Here is a 21,906-nt window from a genome sequence, read left to right as displayed (position 1 = left end):
TTTCAATAAATAAGAAGATGTGGTGTGAGTGACAGTACTCTACACACAAGTCACAATGCATACAAAGTTAACAATTATATATATATAACAAATAGGTTAAAGTTCGACCTTCTACTCGGAGCCTTGGCACACATCGAACAGTCAGCTATAAAAGACATCAGAATTACCAGCGTAAAACAATTCAAACAGGAAAACTAGCGGTCTTTACTCTATATTTAAAAAAAAAAACGAAAAGGAGAAACGCATATGACCCAGACCAAAATACGACAGCCACTGAACAACAGGCTACTGACTCAGGAAGGTTGGATACAAATGCATCTATATACTAGTATAGGGTTTAAACATTTTTAACAGTAACCTGTGAAAGTATCTCATTGAAAGTAAAGGTTGTCGGGGTTTTCTACTCATTGGTTTCGTAAAATATCAGTCGTCACAGAGAGCATGAGCTTGGTTGTACTCTAAAGGTCCCTTTTATGTCACTTGGTATTTACAAATGTAAAACGTTTATGGTTTTTAAACTGTTTGTCTGAACTGGGCGTAACTGAGGATGCTCATTCAACAAAGAATTTTTGGCACTAACAGTAGATGAGGATGTCAGTTCTTGATAAACACAATTTTCATACTTGTTTCCCACTTTTTCGTAAAATTCCAGAGACGGGCATTAATTTACGGAAGAAAAAACTCACATAATAGACAGCTATTGCTAGAACTCCTCCTGGCCCAAAACAAAGAAAAGGGACTTTACTGTAACAAAAAAATATTTGCTCTTATAGCATTTTAGGCAATTTGTTGTTGTTGATGGTAAATGTTTGATTGGTTCATATTTATTTAGAACCTTTGTAGAATATGGGGAGATTTAGATATATTTGTGCAGATTTCTGTCTACTGATTAATACCTGATGTTGTCCTCTAGAAGTGATTTTGAAGTGACGTCGATTGGTTGCCATTGTATACCCACATTTCTTTTATTCATACGAAAATAACGGGGTCGTATTTCAGAAAGTGCTCTAAATAACAGTTTGTAATGTCTTGTTATTTTCTTATTTTCAAGACGATGAAAAGTCCCTGAAGCTTAACTTTTATTTGTATTCTAATTTTTACGCTGTATTCTAATTTTTACGCAGTCGAGAACACCCATTTCCAATTGCACGTGCATGGATTTAATTCAAACATATATTGTCACAGGTAACATAAACAAATAAAACACACATAAAGGTAAGTTGGTATCGGCGTTTGTAAATCATGAACAAACTGAATTACAGTAAATTAATTTCCTCAGTTTTATATCGACTTTGCCAAAATATTTTTTTTGTAAATAAACATATAAAATAACTAGTATATATTTGTTTAGGGGCCAGCTGAAGGACGCCTCCGGGTGCGGGAATTTCTCGCTACATTGAAGACCTGTTGGTGACCTTCTGCTGTTGTTTTTTTTCTATGGTCGGGTTGTTGTCTCTTTGGCACATTCCCCATTTCCATTCTCAATTTTAAAATAAATCTTGAAAAAAAACTTGTTTTATTCTAGGTGGGTTAATTACTATCATTGCCATTTTGTTCTTGGGAGCACGCAAGGGAGCTGTAAGTCTAGGACTGATTATGGGATCCCTTGGAATGGGTTAAGAACGGAAGATTCAGAGAAAGACAAGAAAAAGTGGAAAATAGCAAATACATTTTTTCTTCGACATATTCAACCTCTCAAATGGGAGATAACCCCTGAATCTAGTGACTACCCCTTTTATGAGTGATAAAAAAATTTTTTTTTTAAACCACTCAGTCCTAGTACAAAATGGCACATGTTTATATTATTTGTAGAAACTTTTTCCAAAGAAAAATAATCTATCTTATATTAACAGGCAAAATTTGCTCACATGAATTTCACATGAAAAATTTCTCGTGAGATTCACCTCAATTAAGCTTATACATGAAACTCGCGTAAAAATTTCATGTGAATTTCACGTGAAATGAGATTCACATGAATCTGATGTGAAATTTTTCACATGAATTTTAACGTGAAATTTACAACAACAAAAAATAATATTTTTCATGATTTTAATTAAATTTGAAAAGGAGTAGGTTCAGTAAGACCCCTTTTTGGCCCAAAAATTTAGCAGTTTTAGGAAATTGTGAATATGTAATCGTTAAGATATTTATTGAAAAGAATAATGCTTCTGCTACATAACTATTGGCTGTTTTTGACAATATAATGCACATATATCGAGTACTAGCATCATTAAGTCATGCTAAATTACTGAAATTTTCTAAATTTTTGCATTTTAGTCGGTTTCCGTCTTAAATGAATGTGGCCGCATTCGTGTTCATCCATAATATTGAAATGTAAATTGTATTAGATGATTATACATAATATATATAAAGGTTGAGAATGAACACGGATGCGGCCACTTTCATTTTTGACAAAATCTATCTGAAAAGTGACGATTTTTGGCATATTTGATAGATTTGTCATGTTTAAGCTTGAATCGAAGCGTTTTTAATGACTTAATCATTTAAAATCTTGCACGTAAACTAATTGAATGAATTGAAATAGACACTTTAGTGTTTAAAAAATGTCTAAAATCTTTCGTTAGATTCACTTGAAAATTGAGGCCGAAATCAGCCCTTACCGGACCTACTCCTTTAGATGTTATTTGAAATGCTCTATTTTAAAAATTCATGTGAATTTCACATGAAAAGAATTAATGTGATTTTCATGTGAAATTCACATGAAACTCACAAAAACTGATTTCACGTGAGTTTCACGTATAAGCTCGTTTGAGGTGAAATTGAGGTGAATTTCACGTGAGATTCACATGAATTTAAATTCACGTGAAATTGATGTGAGTGAAATTTGCCTGTGTACATTAATTTTGAAATTTATGACATGTGCTGGTTTTGTCCTTGAGAAATGAAGATGCCAATGAGGGAAATGAAAATTCAAGGACAGATAAAAACATTCAAAAAGAAGAAAAAAAGATATAAACCAGAAATCATATAAAACATTACGATTAACACGCAAAGGGGCGGATTCAGGGTCAGAGGAAAGGAGATGTTAGTGAAAAATAGTGTAGCTTTTTTTTATAACTTTTACGATAAGAGAGTGGAGGGAGTGCACGCTCCTTAGCAACCGTACTAAAACTTAGAGCTGATAACAGCCCCGCCCCGACCAAAGACAAAATAAGCTATGCTCATGTTTAATAGATTTTTTATTCTATGTCATATCTTGTATTTTTGCACTTTTTAATTTATCTCAAATCATCTGGATGTGCGAAAAGGATATATTTGATATATTTATAAAGGAGACCATAGTAGCAATTTATGTAAATCAAATGTATAACTAAAGTGAAATGTGCATAATAATCTGTTCATCATGTTAACGGTAGACTTCATTCGAGAGGAAAAAAAACTCAATCAAAACCATTAAGACCCTACACCTACAGTAAAAACATCTCTACATAATATTTTGTAAAAACAACGCTTTTAATGTTAATGATTCAAAAATTGTTTGAAAAGGCGCATTAAATATTGTGATTGTATGGTAGGTACATGCATTCTACCAATAAAATAACCAAAATGTATATATTTGTTTTTAGTTCTAGGTATTCCTCATAGCTTCATGAACAAACTATTTTTTTTAACTTTCAGCAAAATGATCATAGCTCTAGTTTTTGGATCTCTTCTCTCGGTAAGTTTTATATTTCATATATGATAATGAGATGTGATATGACTGCCACTGATATGATAAGGAGATGTGATGTGACTGCCACTGATATGATAAGGAGATGTGATATGACTGCCACTGATATGATAAGGAGATGTGATATGACTGCCACTGATATGATAAGGAGATGTGATATGACTGCCATTGATATGATAAGGAGATGTGATATGACTGCCACTGATATGATAAGGAGATGTGATATGACTGCCACTGATATAAGGAGATGTGATATGACTGCCACTGATATGATAATGAGATGTGATATGACTGCCACTGATATGATAATGAGATGTGATATGACTGCCACTGATATGATAAGAAGATGTGATATGACTGCCACTGATATGATAAGGAGATGTGATATGACTGCCACTGAGGAGATGTGATATGACTGCCACTGATATGATAAGGAGATGTTATATGACTGCCACTGATATGATAAGGAGATGTGATATGACTACCACTGATATGATAAGGAGATGTGATATGACTGCCACTGACATGATAAGGAGATGTGATATGACTGCCACTGAGGAGATGTGATATGACTGCCACTGATATGATAAGGAGATGTGATATGACTGCCACTAATATGATAAGGAGATGTGATATGACTGCCACTGATATGATAAGGAGATGTGATATGACTGCCACTGATATGATAAGGAGATGTGATATGACTGCCACTGATATGATAAGGAGATGTGATATGACTGCCACTGATATGATATGACTGCCACTGATATGATAGGGAGATGTGATATGACTGCCACTGATATGATAAGGAGATGTGATATGACTGCCACTGATATGATAAGGAGATGTGATATGACTGCCACTGAGGAGATGTGATATGACTGCCACTGATATGATAAGGAGATGTGATATGACTGCCACTGATATGATAATGAGATGTGATATGACTGCCACTGATATGATAAGAAGATGTGATATGACTGCCACTGATATGATAAGGAGATGTGATATGACTGCCACTGATATGATAAGGAGATGTGATATGACTGCCACTGATATGATAAGGAGATGTGATATGACTGCCACTGAGAAGATGTGATATGACTGCCACTGATATGATAAGGAGATGTGATATGACTGCCACTGATATGATAAGGAGATGTGATATGACTGCCACTGAGGAGATGTGATATGACTGCCACTGATATGATAAGGAGATGTGATATGACTGCCACTGATATGATAATGAGATGTGATATGACTGCCACTGATATGATAAGAAGATGTGATATGACTGCCACTGATATGATAAGGAGATGTGATATGACTGCCACTGATATGATAAGGAGATGTGATATGACTGCCACTGATATGATAAGGAGATGTGATATGACTGCCACTGAGAAGATGTGATATGACTGCCACTGATATGATAAGGAGATGTGATATGACTGCCACTGATATGATAAGGAGATGTGATATGACTGCCACTGAGGAGATGTGATATGACTGCCACTGATATATGATAAGGAGATGTGATATGACTGCCACTGAGGAGATGTGATATGACTGCCACTGATATGATAAGGAGATGTGATATGACTGCCACTGAGGAGATGTGATATGACTGCCACTGATATGATAAGGAGATGTGATATGACTGCCACTGATATGATAATGAGATGTGATATGACTGCCACTGATATGATAAGAAGATGTGATATGACTGCCACTGATATGATAAGGAGATGTGATATGACTGCCACTGATATGATAAGGAGATGTGATATGACTGCCACTGATATGATAAGGAGATGTGATATGACTGCCACTGAGAAGATGTGATATGACTGCCACTGATATGATAAGGAGATGTGATATGACTGCCACTGATATGATAAGGAGATGTGATATGACTGCCACTGATATATGATAAGGAGATGTGATATGACTGCCACTGAGGAGATGTGATATGACTGCCACTGATATGATAAGGAGATGTGATATGACTGCCACTGATATGATAAGGAGATGTGATATGACTGCCACTGATATGATAAGGAGATGTGATATGACTACCACTGAGGAGATGTGATATGACTGCCACTGAGACAACTATTCATCTGAGATCTAAGGACAAGGATGTTATAATCAGTCACTGCAAATGAAATTATGTCCATCTCTTTAAATTTGAAATTAAATTTACAATACAGCCGGGGCATATAGTTAATCTATTCGATTCAACAGCTTAACAACATTAAAGAGGCATGTTTCCTTTTATACAATGTGATTATTTAGTTACGGAGTTTTAATTTTTGTTAAATGTCGCATAACTCTTTTGACGATAGGGAGAGCAGTTATTGAGGTATCTCCGTTTAATTTGAATGGTGTTTTATTGTCTTCATATTTTGTTCCTCTTATTCACTTTTATTCACTCACTTAAATCACTTTATTCAAATGAATGTTATTTCTGTAATAGCATTATGTCACCGAGATAAAAGATCATAAACTGTTGTCCTGCAAATTGTGAAAAAAATACTTAAAAACGATTTACGGTGATTATCTTTTTTCTTTCTTTTTTTTAAACAGCACTGAGGAAAATGTTTGGTATTTTTGTAATTCTTTTTGTCGATATGTTAAAATTCGCAATTGATTTAAGAAAAATAAATGATATAATTAAATTCTGAATGTTTATTTCATTGATACAAATTACAGCGCGATGAAATTTTGTTGTAGACGGTGTACAGTAATTCTCCACCAGCCGACTATGTCTACAATGGTATGTATAGCTTACAAAGCAGTCTTCGGTCATCAATGGTATGTATATCTTACAAAGCGACCAGTCAAGGTCGTTCAAACCTCCCATATTTATATCTTACTAAGCAGTCTTCAGAGCAGGGTGTTTAGCCTGCTGAGAACCATATAACAAAATATCTTGCCCAAGATAGGATGAAAATCAATAGTCTGCCTCTAAATATATACAGGCAATAATTGTGTCTACAATGGTACGTATATCTTACAAAGCAGAATTTCAAGGCTTCCCTGGTGAAAACCGAAAAAAATCTTGCAAAAATATATACAGGCAATAATTATGTACAAAAGTGGAAAACTATCAGAGCAATTTAAATAATCAATTGATTGTCGTCTTTTGTAAATAAACAGTGCTGTATTCTTTACGACCATTTGACACAACCATTTGTAAATAAACAGTACTGTATTCTTTATACGGCCATTTGAAACGACCATTTGTAAATAAACTGCTGTATTCTTTATACGACCATTTGACACGAACATTTGTAAATAAACAGTGCTGTATTCTTCACGACCATTTGACACGACCATTATTTTTTTGTAAATAAACAGTGCTGTATTCTTTATACGACCATTTGACACGACCATTTGTAAATAAACAGTGCTGTATTCTTTACGACCATTTGTAAATAAACACTGCTGTATTCTTTACGACCATTTGACACGACCATTTGTAAATAAACAGTGCTGTATTCTTTATACGACCATTTGTAAATAAACAGTGCTGTATTCTTTACGACCATTTGTAAACAAACAGTGCTGTATTTTTTACGACCATTTGTAAATAAACAGTGCTGTATTCTTTATACGACCATTTGACACGACCATTTGTAAATAAACAGTGCTGTATTCTTTACGACCATTTGTAAATAAACAGTGCTGTATTCTTCACGACCATTTGACACGACCATTATTTTTTTGTAAATAAACAGTGCTGTATTCTTTACGACCATTTGACACGACCATTTGTAAATAAACAGTGCTGTATTCTTTATACGACCATTTGTAAATAAACAGTGCTGTATTCTTTACGACCATTTGTAAACAAACAGTGCTGTATTCTTTACGACCATTTGACACGACCATTTGTAAATAAACAGTGCTGTATTCTTTATACGAACATTTGACACGACCATTTGTAAATAAACAGTGCTGTATTCTTTACGACCATTTGTAAATAAACAGTGCTGTATTCTTTACGACCATTTGACACGACCATTTGTAAATAAACAGTGCTGTATTCTTTACGACCATTTGAAACATTCTTTTTGCACTTCACTTTCAACACAGATCTTTGAAATGTTTGGCAAATTTTCTTGTCAACTTAACAGTCTGGTTCATTAAAAATTAAGTTTTCTACATGTTAATATTAAATAATGCTGCCCTACATACATGTATATACTAGCAACTTTTATTGGTGTTTGTCCTCCATACACGATTTGTAAAATACAATGGCAATAGTAGGCCCAGAAGTCAGCAGTAAACAAACATTAATTACCATGAGTTTTCGTATAACTTTAAACATAAATTCTGAATATAGAGGGTCGTTGTACAATCTAAAATCTAAAAACTTTTGACACCTAATGAGTTCAATACGTTTTAGGGTGAAAGCGAACACTTGCATGGAGATTGATAATTTCAATGTACTAATATCCTCCATAAATGTTGTCCATTTTAGTTTCTTATACCTGTGGAACCCTCGTTTCTGGTGCTGATTTTGATGCTAGCGGAGCAGGTGTAACCATCAAGACCGAACTTTACGTAATAGCCGAAATCAAATGTGCAAATGCAGTTACGCATCATATCCGGCTAATGGACCCAACTAACATAGACACTTTATCAGCTAATATCTATTATACAAATGACGGCAATGGTACAATAGGAACAGACTGTTTCTTCTTTGTTAGTTTTTTTTATTTTTTTCGTCTTGATTTCTCTTGAGAAGTATATTTTCATGCATAAAATATATTTAAGGATGATCGCTACATCGTTTCAAAATAACAAGCTTTTTTAAGGGCTGTTATTTATAAATAAAAATTGAAAGTATGTAAATAAAGGAAATAAAAAAGCAGAAAAATGAAGGGTCCGCCGGTGTGTTTGATTTCGCAATATAAGCCATTGAAAACTTGGCGGGAAATAATTATCTCTAGACTTTTCTTACATTTAACTTTGACACGCTTTTTCATTCATCCACTAACTATGAAAAGATAACAAGGATTTATTCAAAAAGGGCTTTAACATAAATTAGGCCGTGAGTTTTCTCGTTTAAATTGTTTTACATTGTCATTTCGGGGTCTTTTATAGCGGACTATACAGTATGGATTTTGCTCATTGTTGTAGGCCGTACGGTTTCCTATAGTTGTTAGGGAAGTTCGCTTGTCATGTTGGAATTTTTGTCAGATTTTCGAAAACCTTTGGTTTTATCCATTTGAATGCCTTAAAAAAATTGGCCCATTGACCCCCATTTTTCTTTTTATAAATCTTTTACATGTATAATTATAAGACATTTGCAAAAGTCTTATACAATCTTATTTATTCTTTATTATTTTTTAAGAATTTTAACTTGTCAATGATAAAGCTATGAAAAATCAAGAGAGAACATTTTCCTGCCAAAATTCTAATGGCTAATATCTCGAAAACAAGCACATTGACCTCTATATTTTTTTTTTGCTTTTTTGACTCCTCAATTAATCTCCTATCAATTTATACTAGTGTTATGGAAAGTTTTTTTTTATTTTGAAACTGAGGAGCGAACTTTCTTAATTTCTGTGTCATTTTGGTCACTTGCTGAGAGTTGTCCCATTGGCAATCATACCACATCTTCTTTTTTATATTTAAACTATACGTAATAAAAACGATCTATGTAATATTTTCTCTGTACATGATGGACCTGATGTAAGCAAAGAACATTTAAAATTTAATGTTTTGATTTAAGTTATTGACATATACATGTATGCCATAACACCGACTTCAACTACCTGTTACTTGTGAAACATTTTCGTCTACAACTAAACATATAATAGTCATTCACTAGTCTAACAACTTCACCTTGTGGTACAATCTATATTTCACCAATCATCTAGTAGCTAGTCATGATGGCTACATTGTACATAGACAGAGAAATTTTATTCGAAAAAGAAGAGAAAAATAAATCATGGATATGAAAAATATACAACAGAATCTGAAAATTAAAATGTAGGCCAAATAAAAATACATGTGTGACCGTGTGGTTCCAGTAACCCTACATACCCTAATTTTGAGTCTTGATAATAGCCTACCCGTAAGATTTTTTTTCTTTCATTAAGCACTGTAAATGTCAGAATGCTGCTACCATAGACTCAATGTTTATTTCATTAATTAATAACAACGAAATTATAACACTGATTTGGCATTTAACACTTTATAAAAATATTTAATATATTATTTTTGTCTAAAGCAATCCCACAACGAATCCAACATGTATGTGGTGGAAATGAATGTATACTGGGGATATTCGAATGACTCTTTAATGCATGAATATGAAGCCTATACCATTACGTGTAGTACAGAAGGACTAGCGACTAACAACACAGTGCCTGAAAGAACCATAATTGACAAGTTTGTAACCAGTATATTCATTCGTATTGCTCATATTTATATAATCGAGAAAACAGTTCATATATACACATTATTGTAATGTTAGCAGGTTATGTGCCTTTTTTCTCAGTTCAAAATAAGAAAAGTCATTTTGTACGCACAAGCATAGAATGGGTGATAAAGTAAGCTTACTCACTGTGAAACTATATAAAAAATACATTTTTTTCCTTCAAATTTTATACTGTTCGTGCTAAGCTTGATAAACCTTCATAAAAAAAACCTGCATGTGATGCAACAAAAAATCTACAAATTAAAAAAAGAAATGTCCTTTCAAGAGGGGGGGCAAGGGGGGTCCCAATAACAGCAAAACAGCAAATTGATTTGGCTTATAACAGATAACAAGGAATTGAAATGGACAAAAACAGATAACAGTAAATGAAATATTAAAATAAGTCGAGTCCTTGACAAATCCAGTATTTCTTATTACGGGTATAATCCTTTGTAATGAATTCCATTTTCTATGTACATGGTTTTTAGAATTATGTATCTAGATATGTATTTGGTATATTCTTGTCCGTCTGTCGTCAACATGTCGGACATTAACTCAAACACTCTTTAAACAATTTACATAAAACTTTGGTAAATTGTTTATATCTATTGACGTGAGCTCCCTATCGTTTTTTATAAATTTTAGATTTTAAGTTTCTGAGTAATGGGGTTTTATTCAATAAAAATGGTGGTTTTTTCAGTTTTCTGATAATATCTCAAAAATCCTTTCACAAAATTGCAAGGAATTTTGGTGAATTGTTTATATCTATTGACATGAGCTCCCTTTCAATTTTTATAAATTTTAGATTTTACGTTTCCGAGTTAAGGGGTTTTATTAATTAAAAACGGGGGATTTTCTAGTTTTCAGACATTAACACAGCAGTTCTCATGAAACTTTGCTGAATTGTTTATATCTATTGTTGTAAGCAACCTTTCATTTTTTTTTTTTTTTTTTTTTCGATTTTATGTTATTCAGTTAAGGGGTTGATTCATTAAAACAGTTGGTATTTTCCAGTTTTCGGACAATAACTCAAAAATGTTTTCAGCAGTTCTCATGAAACTTTGGTGTATTGTTTATATACATGATATATATTGACTGATTTTCATAAATATCTAATATGACATTGAGAAGTTATTGAATATTTCAAAAAGGTGACGGGCGTATCATGTGCTCATGGCGTAGCTATTTATTTGTTATAGTATACTTTTTTCAGCATTTTTTTTGTACAATTACAGAAACTCACACATGCTTGTAATTTAAATAGTGAGTAATAAAATTGAGAATGAAAATGAGGAATATGTCAAAGAGACAAAAAAGATATCTAGTAAAAATTCAAGGGCAGTTATGGTATCAAAGTAGGTCCAATTGACATAGTTCTTGTGTTTGTTGCTACTAAAAAATGACCTAAAAGAGTTTTAATATATATATTCGTATTCTGACTTTTTTAAATGCCTATTTAATGAGGTGTGTGATTTTTTCTGAATAAGACTAATAGGCAAAGTTGTATATAGGGTAGAAAAATCAAAAGCCCCAATTATAAGCATGCAATTTATCAAGTACCTCGAACCAATTTTGACACTCCAAAAGTAATTTATTCCACTATTTTCATAGGCCTTATTTGAACAATTTTTTATCAGGTTTTTGATTGTACCAAGTCTACTAATAAGTAGAATACATAGTTTAGTAGTGGAACTATGGCTTGAAGACGAAATAAATCTTTGTTTGTAATGAGTTATGTGCAACTTCGACCTTGGACCCAGTACATGGTGGGAACTTTCATTCACAGTACAATGTATTTGGTTCTGCTATGAAAAGAGTTAAGTCTATGTACCATATAATACAAAAGGTTAACTGGTTGCAAGGACCTAGTCCTTAATTGAGATCCTTGTCAGATATTCCTGGCCATATGTTTTCCTTTTTGTCATATTAAGAATTGTTCTAATTTTATATGTTCGTTCGTGGCTGTCAAAAAAATGCTAACATTCCAATTTTCGATAACAGTTAACAGCAAATACATTATCACAATAACAGATAACAAAAAAACTAAAAGCCCAATAACAGCTAACAGCAAATATATTTTCAGAATAACAGATAACAAAGAATTAAAATGCCCCATAACAGCATAACAGCTAAACCCCTTGCCCCCCCTTTCAATCTGCTTTGAATCAATGGCTCCTGAAAATTGAGAGTCAGTAGAAAGTAATTCAATTTGATTCGACCCACAAGTGCGTCAAACCAGAATTAAAACTGCTTCTCCGTCACACACGTGGCATTTCAGACTGGTAGGGAGTCTGAATGACATGTCATCCTTCGGTTTGTTACCGTGCATGTATTGTAAGCTAGCATGTACGTCAAAAATCTACTCATCTTTTATGTCGTATATTCATATATCATTGAAATGTGGGCCTACATCATTATAATTAAGCATTTATAGTATTAATCGTAAATCTATCAATACATATTATTCACTAATAAATATGAACTCTTTCTATATATAGATAAAAAAAATCCTTTTAACAAACTATTTTTAGTGGGATACGTATAACAGCTGATTTGGAAGGTCATATAGGAGATGGATATTCTGGTTTATCAAGCCTCGTTTTAGTGGATGTTCTTGGTCGTCCAATAACCGGGAACACAATAACTATGCAAAAGAAAGTAATGTTACAACTATCGATCGATGGAAGTAAGTAAAAAATGCGACTTGTACATCTTTGAATATTGTCTTTTTCGGTACAACATTGAATATGTTTTAAAAGCAGAAAAATAAATGTATTGCTAAATAGTTTTGAACATTTTTGGCCTTCATCTTGTTGATATGATATCATCTTCGCTATCCCAGGTGTACTACCCAGTTCCCTCCTGTGGATAGGAGGGGACTGGAAAGTAACCCTTTGCTAGCGAAGATGATGTTATATTTTTGTGCATTGCACAAGGTCTTGTAATGTTCAGACTGTTTATGACGTTTTACACTAAATTAGTTGGATGTGTACTGATTTATACATTGATATTGGAAAACATGGTTGAAACTGTCTTCGGATAAGCTGTCAGTAACATATATTGCTCTAAATTGGTAACTGAAGTCTTTTGTCTTTTTGTTACAAGTCTTTTTTGTTTGTTTGTTTCGTGTCGACCTTCAAGTGATTTCCTACTGACCTTACTGGTTGTTAGTATGTTGGGTTGTTACATGGATGTGCCAGATTACAGGAGATTGATCGCACAAGAACACGATTAACTCGGTCACATTTTTTTATTTTTCTGTTTCAAAGCAGGGGCCTGTAATTTAGTGGTTGTCGTTGGGTGTTTGTTATATTTGGTTCTTGTTTATTATCGAGCAGCGACGAAAGTCACGGATGCGGGACGTATCAAACCTTAATGGATTTCACGAAACATTGACTGAAGCCCTTTTATAACCAAAAACAGTATCCAGAGCAAAATTGTGGAAATATTTGTTTTCACTTTTTTTTGCGTTTTTTTTTTAATTTGTGGACTTCATGGCAAACACCTATTTAACAGTCCTTGGTGAACATTTATTTGAAAGAAATTACCTTGGCAAACTTTCTTAGATTTTTATGAAACTTCGACGAAAGATTTTTTATAATTATGAGTTAATAACATTAACGGTACCAATTTTTCTGCACCAGATGCGCATCTGTTTTACTTTCTTAATATTTTAGGGAGAAATTAAATGAGTTTTTGACAGTCATCACTGCACATTTGCACTGAGTGACAGTAGCAATTGCAGGCGAGACACATGATCAGCGGAACACTTTTTACGAATATATTTTTAATTAATATTTTTTTCACGGGGCCTTTACAGCTGTTTAGTAAAATGTATAGGACCACTTAGCATTTTAAAGTTATATGAAACCTCAAATTAAAAAAAATTGATGTTTATGTTTTTTATAATAAAATGGATAGTTTTCATTATAAAACTTATGTACATACACTTTTTTCTGAAGAAAATTCTTTAATTTGTCCGGATTTAGAAGGAGCTTACTTTTTTTGAATGCTTGCTTCCAGGAAGCAAGTCGCCGACATATTTTCCGTATGCAAAGTGACCTTAGCGTGACCTTTCTCTTAAAATGCCGGTGATCGCAATACACATGGATTTGTCACTGAAATACACTAGAATTTGATTGTACACGTTAGGGAGCTACCATTTGATTTTTATGGGGGGGCTAGGATGAAAAATGTTGTCCTGCATTTTTTTTTAGTTGTAATCTCTGTCCTGCCTTTTTATTTTTCACTCTATTCGGTCCTGCCTTTTTTTTTTTAGTTTATCCTGACTTTTTTTACCTAAATTGTCATCCTGACTTTTTTTTTTTGCAAGTGTCTCATCCTGCCTTTTTTTTTGCTCAAAATTCCTGTCCTGCCTATTTTTTTCAAATTTCATCCTAGCCCCCCCATAAAAATCAAATGGTAGCTCCCTTATACACGTGCTCAATATCCATGCTTCTTTGTTGATTGTTTACTATAAGGTGACAATCGGTAAACTACATCGATATTAAATGTTTTTTCTCATATATGAATACAATTATTATGAAACATGTACTTGTAATTTTAAACAATATTAAGCTTTTATTGCTAAAACTACAGGTGGCGGTAAGCTTGGAGTAATGCCATACTGGTGTGAAGCTTATAACAGTGATAATACACAAACGTACAGAATACTGAGTGCAGGGTAGGTTTACATTGTAATACACGGAGTGTGGAAAGGGGATTGGTGGAATTGTTTTTAAGCCTATAAACTGGCAATACGACAATACACATGCCCGATAGTTATTTTATTTTTTAAAACTTAAGCAGAAAGAAAGTTGCACGAATATATATATTGCATATATACGAGTTTAGAGTGACGTCCAATTTTACCGTACAAGTACACATTTTTGTCTAGGGGCCAGCTGAAGCCCGCCTCCGGATGAGACATTTTCTTGTTGTGTTGAAGAACTATTGTTGGTCTTGGACTGAACCGTTCTGGTCTCAGTTTGTCGGGTTGTCTTTTACACATTCCCCATTTCCATTCTCAATTTTATATTATACTTTCCGATATATAAAAAAAGACTACCCTTTAGATGGAAGTACAAATTATAGGATGCTTGTAAAGATCGCAAAAAATATTGAATGATATTTCTTTACCAACTGTTGTTAAATAAGCCTCGAGGTTTTGCTTTTCTGGTAATTAATAATGGTAATAATGGCATGTTCACGAAAACAGAATAGTATTAAATGGTAATATTTATTTTTATTTTTTTAGATGTGGAGATGGTATTATGTTTCCAACAACTGTAGGATTTACCACAAAAGGTTTGACAGCTACCAGTCCACATTTTAAAGTGTTCGGACTATTAGAAGCGTTGGGAAATACTGCTAGTGTATCTTACCAATGTGCATTTTCTACTTGTACAGTTGCTTGTGATGGGGTAAGTCTTAATACTGCTAGCGTATTTGCATTTTCTACTTGTGCAGCTGCTTGTGATGGGGTAAGTCTTAATACTGCTAGTGTATGTGCATGTTCTACTTATGCAGCTGCTTGTGATGGGGTAAGTCTTAATACTGCTAGTGTATGTGCATTTTCTACTTGTACAGCTGCTTGTGATGGGTAAGTCTTAATACTGCTAGTGTATGTGCCTTTTCTACTTGTACAGCTGCTTGTGATGGGGTAAGTCTTAATACTGCTAGTGTATGTGCATTTTCTACTTGTGCAGCTGCTTGTGATGGGGTAAGTCTTAATACTGCTAGTGTATGTGCATTTTCTACTTGTGCTGCTGCATGTGATGGGGTAAGTCTTAATACTGCTAGTGTATGTGCATTTTCTACTTGTGCAGCTGCTTGTGATGGGGTAAGTCCTAATACTGCTAGTGTATGTGCATTTTCTACCTGTGCAGCTGCTTGTGATGGGGTAAGTCTTAATACTGCTAGTGTATGTGCATTTTCTACCTGTGCTGCTGCATGTGATGGGGTAAGTCTTAATACTGCTAGTGTATGTGCATTTTCTACTTGTGCAGCTGCTTGTGATAGGGTAAGTCTTAATACTGCTAGTGTATGTGCATTTTCTACTTGTGCAGCTGCTTGTAATGGGGTAAGTCATAATACTGCTAGTGTATGTGCATTTTCTACTTGTGCAGCAACTTGTGATGGGGTAAGTCTTAATACTGCTAGTGTATGTGCATATTCTACTTATGCAGCTGCTTGTGATGGGGTAAGTCTTAATACTGCTAGTGTATGTGCATTTTCTACCTGTGCAGCTGCTTGTGATGGGGTAAGTCTTAATACTGCTTGTGTATGTGCCTTTGCTACTTGTGCAGCTGCTCGTGATGGGGTAAGTCTTAATACTGCTTGTGTATGTGCATTTTCTACTTCTGCAGCTGCTTATGATAGAGTAAGTCTTAATACTGCTAGTGTATGTGCATTTTCTACTTGTGCAGCTGCTTGTGATGGGGTAAGTCTTAATACTGCTAGTGTGTGTGCATTTTCTACTTGTGCAGCTGCTTGTGATGGGGTAAGTCTTAATACTGCTAGTGTATGTGCATTTTTGTACTTGTGCAGCTGCTTGTGATGGGGTAAGTCTTAATACTGCTAGTGTATGTGCATTTTCTACTTGTGCAGCTGCTTGTGATGGAGTAAGTCTTAATACTGCTAGTGTATGTGCATTTTTTACTTGTACAGCTGCTTGTGATGGGGTAAGTCTTAATACTGCTAGTGTATGTGCATTTTCTACATGTGCAGCTGCTTGTGATGGGGTAAGTCTTAATACTGCTAGTGTATGTGCATTGTCTACATGTGCAGCTGCTTATGATGGGGTAAGTCTTAATACTGCTAGTGTATGTGCCTTTGCTACTTGTGCAGCTGCTTGTGATGGGGTAAGTCTTAATACTGCTAGTGTATGTGCATTTTCTACTTGTGCAGCTGCTTGTGATGGGGTAAGTCTTGATACTGCTAGTGTATGTGCATTTTCTACTTGTGCAGCTGCTGGTAATGGGGTAAGTACTGCTGTTTTATAAGTGTCTTACATCAGTTGGAATATATTGAGGGCTCACAAAAAACCTTCCTAGTAACTACTGAAACACACTGATGGTTTTCATAATTTACTGGTTCTGTTACATGGATTAATTACTTTTACTCTTTCTCAAAAGCATGCGATTTTAGTAACGTAGGCAGCTAAGGTTTTTTTTCTGCAGTATCTACTGTTTTTAAAGGCAACTCACTGATGTGGTTATAACAAACTACAAAATGTTAATGCAATATCTAATACTGATTTCTGTATTATTCTGTTTGTTCAGAGACATTTTTGGGGTAAATTAAAATTATTGCTGTGATATCTTGTCAATACTTATTCTGTACTTATTTTAAATTTAAAAAAATAAGAAGATGTGGTATGGTTGGCAATAAGACAACTATGTTCAAATGACTTTTATGTATTTTGATATAAGCAACCGTACTTGATATCTCGTGAAGGTTCAGACTAAAATCACGAGCAATATCCCCCCTTAAGTGTTTTATATGATTTTTTTTAAATACTAATATATTTGAAAAACATAACAAAATCGAACCAGTCTATAAAGATCTATAAACATTCCTTACATAGTTCTATTTGTATTGCAAACGAAATGAAGATAAATATTTACTCGCTTCTATTTCAGTCTTCATGTGCTATAAGAAACAAGAGATCTATTAGTAAGTGTATGATATCATTAATGAAAATATTATTTGCTACTTGTTTGTCACATACATACTCCTATTCGAAAAGTTTTATGCAAAATTTACCAAAAATATGTTGTGTAGACCTTTATTGACATGGATGGAAGGAATGTCTTTGTTTTATTTTTAAATGTTAATCTTGAACTTTATCCATATCATTTTTGATTTTACAATTATAATTTCAATGATTTACTTGTGATAAGATGACTAGTAGACAAGAAAGCTCATAGCTGAAAGGCAAAGTATATAACATAATATTACCCATTTCTTACAGAGAACAAAAACCTGTTTTTAGTTCGCACGGTTAAATATAAGTTGGAACGCTTGAGAAATTTGTTGGACCAAACAACGGTAGATGAGTCTGCACTTGTTGGGATAGATATGGTCGTGAAGATTACGGCTACAGCTACAGGCGTCATTGGTGGAATAGCTGTAGTATTACTTATAGTAACTTTATGTAGATGTATAAAACTTAAACGCAAAGGCAATCAGCAGTTAAATCTAGAAGAGTCCAGAACAGAAAAAATGGAGCTAGAAAAAGTAAAAGCTTGAACATAAAATTGTTTATGATATGATTTTTGCTACTCTAGACAATAAAACATTTGTAACAGAATCACAATTGTTCGTATAGTTCTATTTAGTTCTTCTGACCAACGTTCATTTTAAGCCAACCGCTATGACATATTGTAAAGAAAATAATTAATGCCATGCGCGTAGCTACGTTTACGTCAAAACGCCCGGGCGTACACTTGGATTTTGAAAATAAAGCAAATAAATAATCGACATAGAATAAGAACAACTGGTCAAAAGCACATCAGCATTGTGCTTCTTTTTTCAATGGATTGTAATTTTGAATAAAAAGGGACTAAATTTATTCAAATAGATCATTTAATATATTTGTTCGAATCTTTTGTAAAAGTCTTAATCTACTATGAATTCTACGTATTTTTCTTATATTTAAAGCAATTCACTATCTGCTCAGATTCGATATGCTGTTTGTATTTTTGTCGAGCCTGTGATTTATGTCCCAAAAGCGAGACAAAGCGGCGTGTCTTTTGAATGACTCTCCGTGAAATTTTACGAAAGTTGGACAGAAACTGTTTATGATCAAAAGAGTATTCAGAGCAAAACAAATAAACCATTTAGATTAAAAAGTGTGTTGCTATCAATGATTTTTTTTACTGACAGGAATCAGTACGGTATCTCATTCTCGATGGCTTTCGGGGGCTTCGTCCCTTTCGAACCCACTACCAGCAGGGGCTTTAACATTGGGCGGTTGGCTATCCTCATATCCCTCGCCAAGGTTCGGGCGTACACGTAAAAATGATCCAGCTATGCCACTGCATGCACAATGTCTTGTAGTAATATATGAAACATAATCGTATATCTCCTCGTTAATGGCAAGAATAATCCCTCCCTTCAAATGCTGTAACTTGAAAGAAAGGAGAATATATCTGTGATTTTCCCAAAAAAGTAGATACGTTGTTCAAATAAACTCAATGCAAGGATTAACTGAGGTTTATAAATATGGGATTTTCTACATTGGCTAGAGATATAGGGGAGGGTTGAGATCTCATAAATATAATAACCCCGCCGCATTTTTTTCTGGCCTTTGTTAATCTTGTATTATTTTTAATTTGTTTCTTGTGTATAATTTGGAGTTTAGTATGACGTCCATTATCCCTGAACTAGTATATATATTTTGTTTATTATTTTACAATAATTTGTCATCTTTTAAGCACTAGATTCCTATCTGTCTACGTGTTCCTATATTCATACGAGGCGGCAGGTTTATGACCCCTACTATGACCTGTGAATTACGAAATTTTCAACCTGCAATACTAGAAGTATCAATACGATAAAGATAATGAATAAGAGAGATGGGACATTTTGTACATGTACCAAGGGGTAACTTTATGCAAAGCATTATTATTAAAGTTTAATTGCATTTAGAAGAAAAGATAATTGGTGAAAATAAAACCAAGAATTTTGTAGAAAATCCAGACTTTAACACAGATATTTTTGTAATAAGATTTGAAACATAGATTACTCACTTGTTTTTCTATGATGTGCTACCGTTTATTGTTAACAGAAAGTCATAAACAACCTTTAATTTCCAAAACACCTCGTGGTGAGTCAATGACAAACCGTGTCTACGCTGTATATATACAGTGTAGCGAAGTCGAAAGTATTTCATCCTCCATGTAAGGCTGATACATTAGTTATTTAAATTATATTTATTTGAATTTTGAAATTCATTCAAGAAGTATCAATATTTTCATTAATTGCCGTTTGTAACCATTCAAATGCCAAGCCTTCATGGTTCCCCCTTAGTCGAGAATGACGAAAAGCTGTAATGAAGGTTCCCATGTAGTTTTCTTGCTATTTTGGTAATTGTTATGGGGGTTAAAATTATGTTGAGCTTATTTTTCACGGACACTGTCAAATTCAGAAGTTATGGATCCATTACCGGTATGCTGAGTGATGAACATTTTTACCTCAAGACAGATTTGCTCTAAATGCTTTAGTTTCATAGATATAAGGCAAAAACTGCATTTTACCCCCATGTTCTAGTTTTAGCCATGGCGGCCATCTTGGTTGAAAGACAGGGTCATCGCATACATCTTTTAAACTAGATACCGTAAGGATGATTTAGGCCAAGTTTGGTTCTTTTTGGCCCAGTAGTTTCAGAGGAGAAGAATTTTGCAATAGTTAACGGATGACGACGCACGCCAAGCGATGAGAAAAGCTCACTTGGTCATATCGAGCAAGGCGAGCTAAAAATGACATTGAAGTTCTGATATAATATTCAAAATTGATTCCCCAATGACAAATAAAATGTGTTTTTTTTTGTTTTGGTATTTGAGTTTCTTAGGCAATGAACCAATTCAAAATGATTTTCCAAACGTCAGTAAATAGTTAGCTGAAGACTGAACAACAGGAGACCACCAAAAAAAGGGGCGATCTTGGGTGTCCAGGAAGGGTAAGCAGATGCTGCTCTGTATGTCGCACCCGTCGTGTTGTTCATGTAAGTACAAACCCGGTGAAATTTTTTCTTCTGTGGTTCACATTCGGGCGGAAAAGCTCGGGATTGTAGTTACAAAAAATAAAAGGTATCCGTCATCTGTTAAGGTAAACAGATACTGCATAAACAGTCAATAAACTTTTGTTACATCCCAGCTCCTTTGTTCTAACAGGGGTGATCTGAGCCGGATCATCTCTACCAGATCACTCTAGTTTGAGTTTCTTTGTTACGCATGATTTCCTTTGTTCTGTAACATTATGGCGGGAATGTCAAATCCACTATAAAACTTGTAATTAATTATACGGAAAAGACTCAAAATTCACATAGAAAAAATCCAGTGTATATGATGGGATTTGAACTCGAGACCTTTAGCATATCACTCATTCACTGGTATGGCCAACTAAAATTAATTAGTAGATTTTCATCCAAATTTTTGAAAAAAATGGGGCGGGTGGGAGGATTTTATTTTTTAAATTTTATTTCATATGAAACCCTTTTGCATGTTTTGTGACGAGTTCTTCATATATGCAAGTGAAATAATAAGCTTATATCGTGTATTGTTAAGGCCGTACAGTGACTTATAGTTGTTAATGTCTGTGTCATTTTGGTCTTTTGTGGATACATGTAGTTGTCTCATTGGCAATCATACCACATTCTTTTTTATATACACAAGTATGAGGAATCTTACATAATTTTTCCAATCCTTAAATGAATATATCTAATTGCGGCTTTAAAAACTTAAGAACAAAAACGTGTGAGAAATACTCTCTTCAGTTAGACAACCTACACCAAATGTATTTGGGTTTCTAAACAATGGTTTGTATTCCCATAAAATGAAGCATATGCATTGGTATGCAACACAATTATTATGAGTACAGAATAAAATGAAAACTCAGAGAGTGTTGAAAATAATAGGGTTGGTACTTTATATGAAAGATGAAAATATAATTATCATGTAAAACATGAACTTTATAATAAAAAAAAGTTGTTGTTTAATGACTCTTTTTGGGTGTATTGGGACATTTGCTGTTTGTCAACATAAGAAGACAGCCA

General features: G+C 33.9%; 1 protein-coding gene across 5 annotated transcripts; it reads left to right on the top strand.

The window, feature by feature from the left end:
• Nucleotides 1-549: 549 nt before the first annotated feature.
• LOC143071276 (vitelline envelope sperm lysin receptor-like) lies at nt 550-18,441 on the top strand. Of its 5 annotated transcripts, none has more exons than XM_076245483.1 (10): nt 550-593; nt 3,640-3,679; nt 6,428-6,470; nt 8,181-8,404; nt 9,939-10,099; nt 12,659-12,813; nt 14,727-14,811; nt 15,385-15,550; nt 17,771-17,804; nt 18,103-18,441. In XM_076245483.1, the coding sequence occupies exons 1-10, from the start codon at nt 586-588 to the stop codon at nt 18,378-18,380; spliced, it is 1,194 nt and encodes a 397-aa protein (XP_076101598.1). In that variant the 5' UTR covers nt 550-585; the 3' UTR covers nt 18,381-18,441. The 5 variants fall into 5 exon arrangements, with proteins under 5 accessions (XP_076101598.1, XP_076101601.1, XP_076101602.1 ...); XM_076245486.1 differs by lacking the exon at nt 550-593 and adding an exon at nt 999-1,017; XM_076245485.1 differs by lacking the exon at nt 550-593 and adding an exon at nt 1,056-1,185.
• Nucleotides 18,442-21,906: the final 3,465 nt, after the last annotated feature.

This window comes from Mytilus galloprovincialis, chromosome 4, assembly GCF_965363235.1.
Source record: "Mytilus galloprovincialis chromosome 4, xbMytGall1.hap1.1, whole genome shotgun sequence".
Classification (NCBI taxonomy): Eukaryota; Metazoa; Mollusca; class Bivalvia; order Mytilida; family Mytilidae; genus Mytilus; species Mytilus galloprovincialis.
The sequence above is the reverse complement of the archived record's forward strand: the minus strand, read 5'-3'. Positions and strand labels throughout refer to the sequence as shown.